This window comes from Neoarius graeffei, chromosome 2, assembly GCF_027579695.1.
Source record: "Neoarius graeffei isolate fNeoGra1 chromosome 2, fNeoGra1.pri, whole genome shotgun sequence".
In the NCBI taxonomy this organism is placed as follows: domain Eukaryota; kingdom Metazoa; phylum Chordata; class Actinopteri; order Siluriformes; family Ariidae; genus Neoarius; species Neoarius graeffei.
The window spans coordinates 82251471-82268891 of NC_083570.1; the positions used below are offsets into that span (position 1 = coordinate 82251471).

A 17421-nucleotide genomic window follows, 5' to 3' on the forward strand; every position below is an offset into this window, starting at 1 on the left:
TGTGGAAGATGTTGTGTTAATATTAAAATACAGCTATAATATAGCTTTACTGTAACACAATATTATTTTTAGTTCAATATACACTACCGTTCAAAAGTTTGGGGTCACTTTGAAATGTCCTTATTTTTGAAAGAAAAGCACTGTTCTTTTCAATGAAGCTCACTTTAAACTAATCAGAAATCCACTCTATACATTGCTAATGTGGTAAATGACTATTCTAGCTGCAAATGTCTGGTTTTTGGTGCAATATCTCCATAGGTGTATAGAGGCCCATTTCCAGCAACTCTCACTCCAGTGTTCTAATGGTACAATGTGTTTGCTCATTGCCTCAGAAGGCTAATGGATGATTAGAAAATCCTTGTACAGTCATGTTAGCACAGCTGAAAACAGTTGAGCTCTTTAGAGAAGCTATAAAACTGACCTTCCTTTGAGCAGATTGAGTTTCTGGAGCATCACATTTGTGGGGTCGATTAAATGCTCAAAATGGCCAGAAAAATGTCTTGACTATATTTTCTATTCATTTTACAACTTATGGTGGTAAATAAAAGTGTGACTTTTCATGGAAAGCACAAAATTGTCTGGGTGGCCCCAAACTTTTGAACGGTAGTGTATTTTTTGTATACTGAGAAAAGACTGATTTAAAAACCTTTCATTTTTGGTATCTCACACACCACTATCCTATACTTAATGGCTAATGCACCATCATCAAGCCTTTAACTTTACTCAGAATGCTCCCTGACACGGCTGCTTTGGGGGCGTCACAAAACAGTACACAATTAAAACTCAATCCCCAGCTTCTACCCTCCCTCGGTTGTGCAAAATAATTTTCAAAGGCAAAAGCAGAGCCAACTCACAGGAGATGGAGATGTCTTCTCCTTATTGTGCCCCTGGGGGAATTAAGAATGCGTTCACATGTATTCAGTCATGAGGTGTCCGACATCTCTCAGAGGAAGGAGAGAGGCACAATGCACATGATGGAGGTTGGAGTAGGTGTTAGTTACGTAGACTCCAATTTGTTATTGCTTCACTGCTGTAAAGGCAAAACCTGTTTACAGTGGTCACACATGTCAGCTGAACCAGTGCACTAGGTGTGTGTCATGTGTGTCTAGACTGTTTCCTGAGGGGGAATTGCACCCTGTTCAAGCTGCACCTCAGACTGTTAGTCCAGTCCAGTTCAATAACTAATTATAATACTCTGTGTGTGTGTGTGTGTGTGTGTGTGTGTGTGTGTGTGTGTGTGTGTGTGTGTGTGTGTTTGGTTTACAGATCCAGATGTTGTCACCAATCTCACTGTCTCTAACAAAACCACATCATCTGTGTCTCTAACCTGGAATAAGCCAAATGGAACCTGGTCCTACTTTAATGTAAACTGGACTGGTGGCAGTGTGACTAACAGCAATAACACTTCAAGCACATCTTACACTGTCACTGGTCTGACTGCTGGAGTGAACTATACATTCACTGTTACTGCAGTAGCTGCAGATGGACAGACTGCAGGAGCACCAACTCAAATCTCAGCATTCACAAGTAAGTCCTGTATTGCTGACACTTTTTTCATTTAAAATAAATGGATATAAACTAACACTCTACTCCAGAATTATTGGCACTGGGTTTGTGCAACATTGATTTTTTCCCTGCTCATGAATTTCCATAACTTGCATTTCCACCATTCTGGTTTAAGGAGGATATGGGAGGGTATAATATTGTCAGCTGTACACTGGGAAATGTGGCAGTTGTGACAACTTATTTGAACTGTGGGCTTTAAGTGATTTTGTAGTTGTAAGCAGTAAGAAAAAAAACATAACTGTACACTACAGTATAATATTTTTACGAACTGATTGTCTAATAAGTACATGGCTGACATTTGCATGATTGCTGGTGCTCCAAGTGTTGAGCAGGAGATGGCAGGAGGGAACTGGTGGAAAAAAAAATCGAGCATATTTAATCACTTTCTGTCATCATTAACATTATTTGTAAAGGGATTTGACACTTTGTCATCAGCCTGTTTTTCTCTTTCTGACAAAACGGAACATGACTTTTTTGTCTATTTGAAATAATGTTTAAGATATTACATTTTTTATTGTCACTAATTATAACATTTGTGTGTGTGTGTGTGTGTGTGTTTGACAGATCCAGGTGCTGTTGCCAGTCTCACTGTCTCTAACAAAACCCCATCATCTGTGTCTCTAACCTGGAATCAGCTAAATGGAACCAGGTCCTACTTTAATGTAACCTGGACTGGTGGCAGTGTGACTCACAGCAGTAACACTTCAAGCGCATCTTACACTGTCACTGGTCTGACTGCTGGAGTGAACTATACATTCACTGTTACTGCAGTAGCTGCAGATGGACAGACTGCAGGAGCACCAACTCAAATCTCATCATTCACAAGTAAGTCCTGCAGTGTCGACAGACAGCCTTATTCATTCAACAGATTAGACTGAGTTTTAGATTAGATTGGACTTACTGAACACCTGAATCTGCTGTTGCATCTCAGAATCAAAATCAGGTTTATTGGCCAAGTATGTTGACACACACGAGGCATTTGTTTCCGGCACTTGGTGTCTCTCTAGTGATACAGAAAAAGAAAAATATATATATAATGTAAAACATGGCCATTACACCAGGGGTGGCACGGTGGTGTAGTGGTTAGCACGGTCACCTCACAGCAAGAAGGTTCTGGGTTTGAACCCAGTGGCTGGCGAGGGTCTTTCTGTGTGGAGTTTGCATGTTCTCCCCGTGTCTGTGTGGGTTTCCTCCGGGTGTTCCAGTTTCCCCCACAGTCCAAAGACATGCAGTTAGGTTGATGTGGGGCAGCCTTGGGCTGAGGTGCCCTTGAGCAAGGTACCGAACCCCTGACTGCTCCCTGGGTGCTCTGGTGTGGCTGCCCACTGCTCTGGTTGCGTGTGTGTTCACTGCTTCAGATGGGTTAAATGCAGAGGATGAATTTCACTGTGCTTGAAGTGTGCATGTGACAAAATAAAGGTAACTTCTTCTTTCTTCATATACAGTATAACAGTATAAGTCCTGCAGTGTCGACAGACAGCCTTATTCATTCAACAGATTAGATATATACACACAAATATATATATATATATATATATATTTGTGTGTATATATATATATATATATATTTGTGTATATATATATATATATATATATATATATATATATATATATAATATATATTTGTGTGTGTGTGTGTGTGTATATATATATATATATATATATATATATATATATATATATATATATATATGTGTGTATATATGATATTACATGGTTGTGCAAAGATATGAAGTTTATCTTCGAGCGGTGCATGGATATGTCATGAGTCAGCAAAACGAATGAGTGAAATATTTTTCAACATGAAAAGATAAACTTTATATCTTCACATCAGCATGTGATTTTTTTATTATATAGACATATCCACAAAATTATATGCAAGTTAATCAAAAGAATTTAAATTTTGAACCGATTCGCCATTTTGACAACACACGTCAAGTCAGTGGGAAAACACTGGGAGTGACATCAGAGTGAAATATCGGGAGTTATTATTCATACAGGACACTTTTTCAATGCAATAAAAACATGTATTCTGTTCCCTTCTAGCAGATTTCATTCATTTGGTTTGATAGCATGCAATATTGTTAGCATATTGCTTATCCTACGTGTATTACATCACTCTACCCAATGGAGAATGAGCGTTGAATATGGTTTACGATATTGCATTGTTGTCAAGACAACATGACGTCACACGTCGGAGACGTAAAACTTCCACGCTAGCAAGCAACTGTGACAATTTGTAAACATACATGGCCGCCAGGTTTGCTTCGTTAAATGCGGAAGATTTTGAGAGAATTTTGAAAGAAAAAGACGCGGTGAACACCCGAAAGGAATGTGTATGTATAATAAGAATAATATTGGCTTGCTTTTTTTGTGGTATATCAGATATATTCCATTCAGTGAGCATCATATTGAACTCGTCTTCGACTCATTCAGTATCATGCTAGCTGAATGGAATATGTCTGATATATCACTCAACGCCAGCTAATAAATATGTCACTCAGATCCGTGATGTCCAGTACTGTGCAAAAGTCTTCGGCACATGCAATGAAATGCTGTAGAGCAAAAATGCCTTCAAAAATAATGAAATTAAATGTTTCTACATTAAAAAAATCCAGAAAGATCAGTAAGCAGTAATGCATGAAAATAGTCAATGTTTGGTGTGACGACCTTTTGCTTTAAAAAAAAATAGTCAATTAGTGCAGTTTTATAAGGAACTGAGCTATAAGTTTTACTGAGCGTCTTGCAGAACCAGCCGCAGTTCTTCTGGGCACTTTGTTGCACTTCCTTCTTGTTTTTTCATTCTTATTTTAAACCCAGCAGCCTTTGTTATGTTTTTGTCTGAAAAGTGTTCTGTTATGTAATATGCTGCTGTCTTTACTGACATGCAAACACTTTTCTGTAACATTTAATTTTGTGCTGGAAAGCTAATGTTTGGCGATCTAAAGTGTTTTTGTACTGGTTCCATAATGAAGAAGTCATAAAATAAATGTTTGTAAAAAAGTTTATACTAAAAAAAAAAAACCTAATAATAAATAAATAAATAAATAAATAAATAAATAAAAGGTGCCTTAGACTTTTGCACAGTACTGTATTTCATATGAAAAATACGAGTTTTTCAACATGAGAAGATAAACTTAATATCTTCAAGCCAACATGTAATTTTCTTTTTATTATATAGACACATTCACAACCAAAAATTATGCAAGTTAATCAAAACAATTCATTGATATCCTCCTGAGTGAAGATATTGGAAAATATGGTACTCAATGTCCCAAATGTAGTTCATGTGAAAAATACGATTAGTGTTTTGCTGGGAAATATGGTAGTGTCTATATAATAAAAACATATATGCAATGTCCAATATCAGTAATATAGACACAGGATCTGTTGAAAATGATAATCTATTAGGTCCTATTAAGATATCAAAAGAATAATACGTGCAATGAGTGGTATTTTGAGTTGATGCTTATGTGGAAGATGTCGGAGTAATATCACAATCCTGGTGTAATATTACTGTAGCAAGTGTTCTAGGTGGGTGGAGCACAGAAGCATGGCAGGCCAGTACTGAGTTCTCAATAACTCTTTTATTGTCAGCTTTTCAGCTTCTACACGTTTACTTATATATACATACACGCACGCCACATACACGTGTTCTGGTCGGGAGCGAGCCCGCTCTGCTCTCGCTCTCCTCCTTAAATAGGGCGCGGTCACTGGGGAAGACACACAAAAACATTAATCAACCTCAGGTGCAGTGATTCTGCCACTTACCTTCCCTGACTCTGCCCTCCGGTCACAGACCGACGCTTGGCCATGCCCCCACTGCCACATACCCCCACCGCCCGACTCAGGCCGGGCAGCCGTCCGGCCTGCAGCCGACTCCCCCCACCCTTGACGGGAGAGGAAGTCCACCATGACCATCTGCGCCCCCGGCCTGTGGACCACCTTGAAGTTAAAGGGTTGGAGTGCCAGGTACCAACGGGTGATCCGCGCGCTGGCATCCTTCATGCGGTGGAGCCACTGGAGGGGCGCGTGGTCCGAACAGAGGGTGAAAGGGCGTCCCAGCAGGTAGTAACGGAGGGCGAGGACCGCCCACTTGATGGCCAGGCACTCCTTCTCTATGGTGCTGTAGCGCCCCTCACGCACTGACAGCTTACGACTTATGTACAGCACTGGGTGATCCTCCCCTTCCACCTCCTGGGACAAAGCCCATTGGCATTGCTCCGTCCACTGGACTGGATCTGGTGCCCCCTTTTTAGTGAGATCAGTCAGCGGGTTGGTGACGTCCGAATAATTAGGTATAAACCTACGATAATAGCCAGCCAGCCCCAGGAACTGTCGCACCCCCTTTTTGGTCTTGAGCCTCGGGCAGGCCGCAATCGCTGCCGTCTTGTTAATTTGGGGATGCACCTGCCCATTGCCCAAGTGGAAGCCCAGATACCGTACTTCCACCCACCCAATCGCACACTTCTTCGGGTTGGCTGTGAGACCCGCCCGCCTCAGCGACCTGAGGACGGCCCTCAGGTGTTGTAGGTGCCGCGGCCAGTCATTACTATAAGTAATGATGTTGTCAAGGTACGCGGCCGCATAGGTGTCGTGGGGGCGGAGGACCCTATCCATCAGCCGCTGAAACGTAGCAGGCGCCCCAAACAGCCCAAAAGGAAGTGTGGCGAACTGGTGTAAGCCGAACGGTGTGGAAAAGGCCGTTTTTTCTCGGGATAATGAAGTCAAAGGGACCTGCGAATAACCCTTCGTCAAATCCAGTGTCGAGTAAAGGCGAGCTGTGCCTAGTCGATCGAGCAACTCATCAATACGAGGCATTGGGTACGCGTCGAATTTAGACACCGCGTTGACTTTTCTATAGTCGACACAGAACCGGACTGACCCGTCGGCCTTGGGTACCAAGACCACCTGGCTGCTCCAGTCGCTGTGGGACTCCTCGACGATGCCCATTTCGAGCATGGCCTCGAGTTCTTCCCGAACCACTTTTTTCTTGTGTTCGGGTAGCCTGTAAGGGCGGCTACGCACTACCACCCCCGGGGGGGTCTCAATGTGATGCTCTATGAGGTCGGTGCGGCCGGGCAGGGGCGAGAAGACGTCCGAAAATTCGGTCTGCAACTGGGCAACCTCCGCGAGTTGGGTTGGGGAGAGGTGGTCTCCACAGGGGACTGGAGAGGTACACGATGCCAATGCTCCCTTTTGAACCTCCGGCCCCAGCTCCGCCTTCTCCGGAACCACCGACACCAACGCCACGGGGACCTCCTCGTTCCAGAGTTTGAGCAGATTTAGGTGGTAAATCTGTAGCACCCCACCCCATCCGTTCGCCTCACCTCGTAGTTGACGTCCCCGACTCGCCGTGTGACCTCAAAGGGTCCTTGCCACTTGGCGACCAATTTGGAGCTCGATGTGGGCAACAGTATGAGTATTTTATCTCCCGGTGTGAACTCCCTAAGGCGCGTACCCTTGTCGTACAGGCGGGTTTGCCGTTCTTGGGCCTGCTGCAAATTCTCCTGGGTTAGGTGTGTGAGTGTGTGGAGTTTTGCATGCAGGTCCATAACGTATTGAATTTCATTTTTACTTGGTGAAGGTCCCTCCTCCCAATTTTCTCGCAGCACGTCTAAAATGCCGTGCGGCTTACGCCCATATAACAATTCAAATGGGGAGAACCCCGTGGAGGCTTGTGGGACCTCTCGCACTGAAAACAACAAGGGTTCGAGCCATTTATCCCAATTATGTGCGTCCTCACTTACGAATTTCCTAATTATATTTTTGAGGGTGCGATTGAATCATTCAACTAAACCGTCCGTTTTTGGGTGATACACGCTGGTGCGGATCGGCTTAATACCTAATAACCCATAAAGTTCATTCAGTGTTCGTGACATAAACCCGGTGCCTTGATCAGTCAGAATCTCTTTCGGGATTCCAACTCAGGAGATAACGCAGAAGAGTGCCTCTGCAATACTGCATGCTGAGATATTGCGAAGAGGCACTGCTTCCGGGTATCACGTTGCATAGTCCACTAGAACTAATATAAAGCGGTACCCTCGTGCTGACCGATCTAATGGCCCGACGAGATCCATCCCAATTCTTTCGAACGGGGTCTTGATTAATGGGAGAGGGCGCAAAGGCGCTTTTAGAATGGCCGCTGGATTTACTAACTGGCATTTGCGGCACGTCGTACACCACCTACGGACATCGCCGCGAATCCCTGGCCAATAGAACCGGGCCATTATTCGGGCTAGTGTTTTATCCTGCCCTAAGTGTCCAGCCATGGGATTAAAGTGAGCCGCCTGGAATACCAATTCCCGGCGGCTCTTCGGAATCAAAAGCTGCGTGATTTTGCTCTTTAGTTTGAGTCTCCTGCGTCACTCGGTATAATCTATCCTTCATAATCGCGAAGTAGGGGAAGGACGGGGTGGCGTTTGGCTGGAGCATTTGACCATCGATTACTCTCACTTGGTCAAATGCATGCCGCAGAGTCTCGTCTCGCGACTGCTCTAACAGAAAATCCGCGAGGGATTCCCCGAGAGAGAGAGGAGGAGCCGATGGCTCCTCACTCTGACGCAGAGCTGACGTAGATGGCTCTGTGACAGCTGCTCCTGCCAACACGACACCGGGACCTCCCCTTATTAAACTATGGCAGGACCCACTCTTCACTAGGTGACTCATTAAATCCCGAAATCCCGGCCAATCAGTCCCCAAAATTATAGAGTGGGTGAGGCGAGGATTAACCGCCGCCTTTACTCTAAATTTCTCCCCTCGAAACAGAATGTGGACTGACACTAAAGGATAGCTGTGAACATCCCCGTGCACACACAACACCTTCACCAATTGTGCTCCCCCCAATGCCTCGTCTTGCACCAGGCTTTGGTGGGTTGAGGTCTGATTACAGCCGGAATCCACCAAAGCCTGATACGTATCCCCTTGGATACTCACCGGTATGCGATATGCTCCAGCCTGATCGAGGGTGGCTCCTGGCGTGTCGGGGATCCTGACTACCGCGCCCACGTCCATTGCTGAGCACTGATGCTGGAGGTGCCCCAGCTCCCCGCAGCGCCAGCACACCGGCCCAGGCTCTCTCTCTGCACCGGTGTTACGGATATCACTCACCTGAGGGGGGGAAGACACAGACATGGAAGTAGGAGAAGATAGGACCCCGTGGGTGCAGCAGGCCAGCTGGGGTGGAGCTGGCCCCCGCCTCCGTGGTGGGGGAATGGGGCGAGGGAGAGGAACAGAAGGAGAGAGAGAGAGGGGAGGGGAGAAGGGGAGAAACACTGTCTTGCTGTTGGAACAGCCGCCATATGGTCCTCCGCCAGCTCAATGGCCTGATCCAGCGACGCTGGGCGATGGCACTGGACCCACTCCGCAGTTCCCTCTGGAAGTTGAGCGACGAACTGCTCCAGCGCTACCAGATCGATGATCTCCTCAGCGTCACGGTTGTCGGCCCTCAGCCACCGGCAGCAGGTGTCCCGGAGTTGCTGGCCAAACACGAACGGCCGGCCGACCTCCTCCAGGCGCAGCACACAGAAGCGCTGCCACTGCTGTTCCAGAGTGCGACCCACGCACTGGAGGACGGCCCTGCGGAGGTCCGCGTAGACCAGCCGGCTGTCGGCAGGGAGCTGTAGCGCGGCCAGCTGCGCCTCGCCCGTGAGGAGGGGGAGGAGGCGCGCCGCGCGCTATTCCACCGGCCAACCCCATGCCTCTGCTGCCTGCTCAAAGAGAACGAGGAAGGCCTCATTCTCATCTTCGTCAGGGTGAGGTGGGAAGGGCCCGCGGCGGTGGAGGTGGTGGACCCCGCCGACGCGAGTAGGTGCTGGAATGCCCGGCGATCTTCCTGCTGCGCCAGCACCAGGGCCTCGAACCTTCGCTCCTGTTCTTCCCGGAGGGCGACCAGCACCTGGTGTTGGCTCTGTTGGGCCGTGGCGAGGCCATGGACCAGGTCCTTGAAGGGGGAGGACTCCATGGGGCTGTTCTCTCCTGTGCTCCGTCCCGGGTTTCGGCACCACTGTAGCAAGTGTTCTAGGTGGGTGGAGCACAGAAGCACGGCAGGCCAGTACTGAGTTCTCAATAACTCTTTTATTGTCAGCTTTTCAGCTTCTACACGTTTACTTATATATACATACATGCACGCCACACACACGTGTTCTGGTCGGGAGCGAGCCCGCTCTGCTCTCGCTCTCCTCCTTAAATAGGGTGCGGTCACTGGGGAAGACACACAAACACATTAATCAACCTCAGGTGCAGTGAGTCTGCCACTTACCTTCCCTGACTCCGCCCTCCGGTCACAGACTGACACTTGACCATGCCCCCACTGCCACAATTACTTTCTTCTCACACAATATCATTTTTTTAGTTCAGTATATTTTTGTACAGGGCGGCACGGTGGTGTAGTGGTTAGCGCTGTCACCTCACAGCAAGAAGGTCCGGGTTCGAGCCCCGTGGCCGGCGAGGGCCTTTCTGTGTGGAGTTTGCATGTTCTCCCCGTGTCTGTGTGGGTTTCCTCCGGGTGCTCCGGTTTCCCCCACAGTCCAAAGACATGCAGGTTAGGTTAACTGGTGACTCTAAATTGACCGTAGGTGTGAATGTGAGTGTGAATGGTTGTCTGTGTCTATGTGTCAGCCCTGTGATGACCTGGCGACTTGTCCAGGGTGTACCCCGCCTTTCGCCCATAGTCAGCTGGGATAGGCTCCAGCTTGCCTGCGACCCTGTAGAACAGGATAAAGCAGCTAGAGATAATGAGATGAGATGAGATTTTGGTCTGCAATGCCCTGGCGACTTGTCCAGGGTGTACCCCGCCTCTCGCCCATAGTCAGCTGGGATAGGCTCCAGCTTGCCTGCGACCCTGTACAGGATAAGTGGTTAAAGATAGATGGATGGATGGATGGATGGATGGATGGATGGATGGATGGATGGATTAATTTTGATACCTCACTTTGGGATGTACTTATTGTATAATTCTTAGCAACCCTTATTTCCATACACCTAACACTGGCGAAACATGAGTCAGGTTAGGGACCACTATCCTATACTTAATGGCTATGCACCATCATCAAATCTTTAACTTTACTCAGAATGCTGTCTGACATGGCTGCTTTGGGGGCTTCATGAAACGGTCCACAATTCAAACTTGATCCCCAGGTTCTAACCTCCTTTGGTTGTGGAAAATAATTTTTTCAAAGGCCAAGGCAGAGCCAACTCATAGGAGATGGAGAAATCTTCTCTTTGACTGTGCCCATGGGGCAATAAGAATGTGTTCACATATATTCAGTCGTGAGGTGTTGGACATCTCTCAGTGGAAGGAGAGAGGCATGGTGCATGATGGAGGTTGAAGTAGGTGTTAGTTAGGTAGACTTCAATATGCTATTACTTCACCCCTGTCAAGTCAAAACCTGTTTCCAATGGTCAAGCATGTCAGCTGAACCAGTGCATTAGATGGGCGGCACGGTGGTGTCGTGGTTAGCACTGTCGCCTCACAGCAAGAAGGTCATGGGTTTGAGCCCAGTGGCCGACAGTGGCCTTTCTGTGTGGAGTTTGCATGTTCTCCCCGTGTCTGCATGGGTTTCCTCCGGGTGCTCCGGTTTCCCTCACAGTTCAAAACATGCAGTTAGGTTAACATGGGGCGGCCTTGGGCTGAAGTACCTTTGAGCAAGGTACCTATCCCTAACTGCTCCCTGGGTGCTGTAGTGTGGCTGCCCACTGCTCTGGGTATGTGTGTGTGCTCACTTGTTTGTGAGTGTGTTCACTGCTTCAGATGAGTTAAATGCAGAGGATGAATTTCACTGTGCTTGAGTGTGCATGTGACAAATAAAAGCTTCTTCGTTTTCTCGATGTGTTTCATGTGTGTCTAGCCTGCTTCCTGTGGGAGAATTGCAACCTGTTCAAGCTGCACCTCAGACTGTTAGTCCAGTCCAGTTCAATCACTGATTCCTATAGATATTTATGTAGTGCCTAAAAGCGGAACTCCTGATGAGTGTATGAGCAAAATATTTACAAGGGCACAAAATCAACCCGAATAAAATAATATTATCGCATATGAACTATCGAATTGTGTAGTTTAGTGTATTTCACATTAATAAATTGCTGCATTGTCTTGTGATAGTGATACCAATAATGAGATACGCATCACAGTTACAAATACACTGCAAAAAAATTGAAAACTGAATTTGAGGAGAAAATTACTTAATACGAGTGAAATTATCTTGCTGCATGAACAGATATTTTTACTTGATGAGACATCTTAGAATAAGTAGTTTGCAATCTAGAACTAGGTTTAATAATCTCAGAATTGGTGTCTTGAATTCTTCTAAAAGGAAATGCTAGATCGTTTCAACTATTTTCAAGATATTTTCACTTGCTAAGATATTTTTTGCAGTATACAGTACATATTTATTCCCTTGACACTGCATGCCATGCGCCAGAAACAACACCATGATATTTATTATGGTGTGACTTTGTTGGGTGCATATATATATATATATATATATATATATATATATATATATATATATATATATACAGTGGTGCTTGAAAGTTTGTGAACCCTTTAGAATTTTCTATATTTCTGCATAAATATGACCTAAAACATCATCAGATTTTCACACAAGTCCTAAAAATAGATAAAAGAGAACCCAGTTAAACAAATGAGACAGAAATATTATACTTGGTCATTAATTTATTGAGGAAAATGATCCAATATTACATATATGTGAGTGGCAAAAGTAGGTGAACCTCTAGGATTAGCAGTCAATTTGAAGGTGAAATTAGAGTCAGGTGTTTTCAATTAATGGGATGACAGTCAGGTGTGAGTGGGCACCCTGTTTTATTTAAAGAACAGGGATCTATCAAAGTCTGATCTTCACAACACATGTTTGTGGAAGTGTATCATGGCACGAACAAAGGAGATTTCTGGGGACCTCAGAAAAAGCGTTGTTGATGCTCATCAGGCTGGAAAAGGTTACAAAATCATCTCTAAAGAGTTTGGACTCCACCAATCCACAGTCAGACAGATTGTGTACAAATGGAGGAAATTCAAGACCATTGTTATCCTCCTCAAGAGTGGTCAACCAACAAAGATCACTCCAAGAGCAAGGCATGTAATAGTCGACGAGGTCACAAAGGACCCCAGGGTAACTTCTAAGCAACTGAAGGCCTCTCTCACATTGGCTAATGTTAATGTTCATGAGTCCACCATCAGGAGAACACTGAACAACAATGGTGTACATGGCAGGGTTGCAAGGAGAAAGCCACTGCTGTCCAAAAAGAACATTGCTGCTCGTCTGCAGTTTGCTAAAGATCATGTGGACAAGCCAGAAGGTTATTGGAAAAATGTTTTGTGGGCGGATGAGACCATAATAGAACTTTCTGGTTTAAATGAGAAGCGTTATGTTTGGAGAAAGGAAAACACTGCATTCCAGCATAAGAACCTTATCCCATCTGTGAAACATGGTGGTGGTGGTATCATGGTTTGGGTCTGTTTTGCTGCATCTGGGCCAGGACGGCTTGCCATCATTGATGGATCAATGAATTCTGAATTATACCAGTGAATTCTAAAGGAAAATGTCAGGACATCTGTCCATGAACTGAATCTCAAGAGAAGGTGGGTCATGCAGCAAGACAACGACCCTAAGCACACAAGTTGTTCTACCAAAGAATGGTTAAAGAAGAATAAAGTTAATGTTTTGGAATGGACAAGTCAAAGTCCTGACCTTAATCCAATGGAAATGTTGTGGAAGGACCTGAAGCGAGCAGTTCATGTGAGAAAACCCACCAACATCCCAGAGTTGAAGCTGTTCTGTACGGAGGAATGGGCTAAAATTCCTCCAAGCCGGTGTGCAGGACTGATCAACAGTTACCGGAAATGTTTAGTTGCAGTTATTGCTGCACAAGGGGGTCACACCAGATACCGAAAGCAAAGGTTCACATACTTTTGCCACTCACAGATATGTAATATTGGATCATTTTCCTCAGTAAATAAATGACCAAGGATAATATTTTGTCTCATTTGTTTAACTGGGTTCTCTTTTATCTATTTTTAGGACTTGTGTGAAAATCTGATGATGTTTTAGGTCATATTTATGCAGAAATATAGAAAATTCTAAAGGGTTCACAAACTTTCAAGCACCACTGTGTATATATATATATATATATATATATATATATATATATATATATATATATATATATATATATGGACTCTCAGTAACACAGAGACTTTGCTAAAGCCTTGTATTTTGTATCACTTTTTTTTGGCTTGGACCATGTTTGTGTTTTTGGACTTTGAGTATTGTGTTACCTCTGATATCATGTCTGTGCATCACTGCCTGTTTTTTGACTCTGCCTTTGTCTCCATTTTAGATCTGTTTGCTAGTGTGTTTTCAGTAAAACTCTTCCTGCACTTACATCCATCTATCACCCTTTTATATGAAACTGTCGTGAATATTTTCCAGAAAATATGTTAGGAAATAATCGCATGATATTTTTAAAAAAGCAAATTAAAAATAATAAAAACCCATCTATCTTGTGTAAATAAAGATACAAATTTTGTTGTCCAATGGTCAAGTGTTTATGAAATAAGCTGCCTTGCACTTACGGTCAGGTTCCCTGTGGTCGTACATGTTTGCTGTATGTATACGGATGTCGTATAGTCAAGCCATCAAAATCAAGTCAGTGCATTTCTATAAGTATAGAGCTCCATTCTGCACGCTTTGCACATGGGGAACTCCGATATAATAGTGTGTGTGTGTTTGTGGTTCACAGAGCCAGGTGTTGTTGCCAGTCTCACTGTCTCTAACAAATAACATTCACTCATCTCATTATCTCTAGCCGCTTTATCCTGTTCTACAGGGTCGCAGGCAAGCTGGAGCCTATCCCAGCTGACTACGGGCGAAAGGCAGGGTACACCCTGGACAAGTCGCCAGGTCATCACAGGGCTGACACATAGGCCAAGTTTACATTAGACCGTATCTGTCTCGTTTTCTTCGTGGATGCACTGTCCGTTTACATTAAACCGCCTGGAAACGCCGGGAAACGGGAATCCGCCAGGGTCCACGTATTCAATCCAGATCGTGTCAGCTCCGGTGCTGTGTAAACATTGAGATATGCGGATACGCTGTGCTGAGCTCTAGCTGGCGTCGTCATTGGACAATGTCACTGTGACATCCACCTTCCTGGTTCGCTGGCGTTGGTCATGTGACGCGACTGCTGAAAAACGGCGCGGACTTCCGCCTTGTATCACCTTTCATTAAAGAGTATAAAAGTATGAAAATACTGATGCAAATACTGCCCATTGTATAGTTATGATTGTCTTTAGGCTTGCCATCCTTCCACTTGCAAGTGGTAAGTGATATGCGCTGGGATCACACACACAGCGGCTCAGTCCCGAATCACAGCTTGTGCACTTCACTCGCGTGCTCTGTGAGCTGCGCAAGGCCGGAGTGCGCACCCTCCAGAGGGCACTCGCTGTTCAGGGCAGAGTGATTTGGAGCGCAGGATGCCTGCGGAGCCGAGCGTATCCGTGTATTGGTGTTGCTGTGTGCATGCAAATCGTGTATTGGTGTTGCTGTGTGCACACTAATCGTTTTAAAAATGTTAATCTGATGATCCGCTGATACGGTCTAATGTAAACATGGGCATAGACACAGACAACCATTCACACTCACATTCACACCTACGGTCAATTTAGAGTCACCAGTTAACCTAACCTGCATGTCTTTGGACTGTGGGGGAAACCGGAGCACCCGGAGGAAACCCACGCGGAGAACATGCAAACTCCGCACAGAAAGGCCCTCGCCGGCCACGGGGCTCGAACCCGGACCTTCTTGCTGTGAGGCGACAGCGCTAACCACTACACCACCGTGCTGCCCCTAACAAATAACAGTTGGGCACAAATCATTTACAATATTCTGTTTTAAAAAATGCATATTTTTTCATACACAAATATTTTCCTAAAATTAAAACAAATGTGTGTGTGTGTGTGTGTTTGACAGATCCAGATGTTGTCACCTATCTCACTGTCTCTAACAAAACCACATCATCTGTGTCTCTAACCTGGAATGAGCCAAATGGAACCTGGTCCTACTTTAATGTAACCTGGACTGGTGGCAGTGTGACTAACAGCAGTAACACTTCCGGCACATCTTACACTGTCACTGGTCTGACTGCTGGAGTGAACTATATATTCACTGTTACTGCAGTAGCTGCAGATGGACAGACTGCAGGAGCACCAACGCAAATTTCAGCATTCACAAGTAAGTCCTGTGTTGCTGACATTTTTTTCATTTAAAACTAGGATAGGCTACAGCTTGCCTGTGACCCTGTACAGGATAAGCGGCTACAGATGATGGATGGATGGATGGATGGATGGATGGATGGAATGTGCATTCAGCTCTAGAATTATTGGCAATGGGCTTGTGCAATATTGATTTTTCACTGCTCATTATTTTCTATAACAACCATTTCCAATTTAAGGAGCATATGGGGGATATAATATTAGAAGTACAGTGGGAAATATGACAGTTGTGAAAACTTATCTGAACTGTGGACTTTAAGTGATTCTGTAGTTGGATGCAGGAAACAGTAAAAAAAATGGGAGTATAATTATTATTGACTATAATCCTTTCGAGAAGTGACTGTCTAATAAATATCTACATGGCTGACACTTGCACTGTTGCTGGTGCTCCAAGTGTTGAGCAGAAGAGGGCAGGAGGGCACTGGTGGAAAAAAAAAAAACAGCATATTTAATCACTTTCTAATTGTCCTCATTATTTGTAAAGGGATTTGACACTTTGACATCAGCCTAATTTTCTCTTTCTGCCAAAAGAAAATGTGCCTTTTTGACTATTTGAAAAATTGTCTAAGATATTACAATTATAATTTTCACTAATTATCGTGTGTGTGCGTGTGCGTGTTTGACAGATCCAGATGTTGTCACCAGTCCCACTGTCTCGGACAAAACCACATCATCTGTGTCTCTAACCTGGAATAAGCCAAATGGGAACTGGTCCTACTTTAATGTAAACTGGACTGGTGGCAGTGTGACTAACAGCAGTAACACTTCAAGCACATCTTACACTGTCACTGGTCTGACTGCTGGAGTGAACTATACATTCACTGTTACTGCAGTAGCTGCAGATGGACAGACTGCAGGAGCACCAACTCAAATCTCAGCATTCACAAGTAAGTCCTGTACTACTGATATAGACAGCTGTATGCAGTGGCCTGATTCGATTGAATTTTAGATTAATCTATAAGTTTGACTGACTGAACACCTGAATCTGCTTAAAACACAGTATTGTTCAAAATGAGTAATACATTTCTCTCTGTGTAATTACAATGGTGCTTGAAAGTTTGTGAACCCTTTAGAATTTTCTATATTTCTGCATAAATATGACCTAAAACATCATCAGATTTTCACACAAGTCCTAAAAGTAGATAAAGAGAACCCAGTTAAACAAATGAGACAAAAATATTATCCTTGGTCATTTATTTATTGAGGAAAATGATCCAATATTACATATCTGTGAGCGGCAAAAGTATGTGAACCTTTGCTTTCAGTATCTGGTGTGACCCCCTTGTGCAGCAATAACTGCCACTAAACGTTTGCGGTAACTGTTGATCAGTCCTGCACACCGGCTTGGAGGAATTTTAGCCCATTCCTCCGCACAGAACAGCTTCAACTCTGGGATGTTGGTGGGTTTTCTCACATGAACTGCTCGCTTCAGGTCCTTCCACAACATTTCGATTGGATTAAGGTCAGGACTTTGACTTGGTCATTCCAAAACATTAACTTTATTCTTCTTTAACCATTCTTTGGTAGAACGACTTGTGTGCTTAGGGTTGTTGTCTTGCTGCATGACC

General features: G+C 44.6%; 1 protein-coding gene across 1 annotated transcript in view; it reads left to right on the top strand.

Moving 5' to 3' along the window:
• Nucleotides 1-17421, top strand: part of LOC132870029 (receptor-type tyrosine-protein phosphatase eta-like) — a 69974-nt gene that overhangs the window by 43622 nt on the left and 8931 nt on the right. Inside the window, exons 6-9 of the mRNA XM_060903573.1 lie at nt 1267-1527; nt 2131-2391; nt 15552-15812; nt 16480-16740. Of these exons, the coding sequence (XP_060759556.1) occupies nt 1267-1527; nt 2131-2391; nt 15552-15812; nt 16480-16740 (1044 nt within the window). The remainder of the gene's footprint in view (nt 1-1266; nt 1528-2130; nt 2392-15551; nt 15813-16479; nt 16741-17421) is intronic.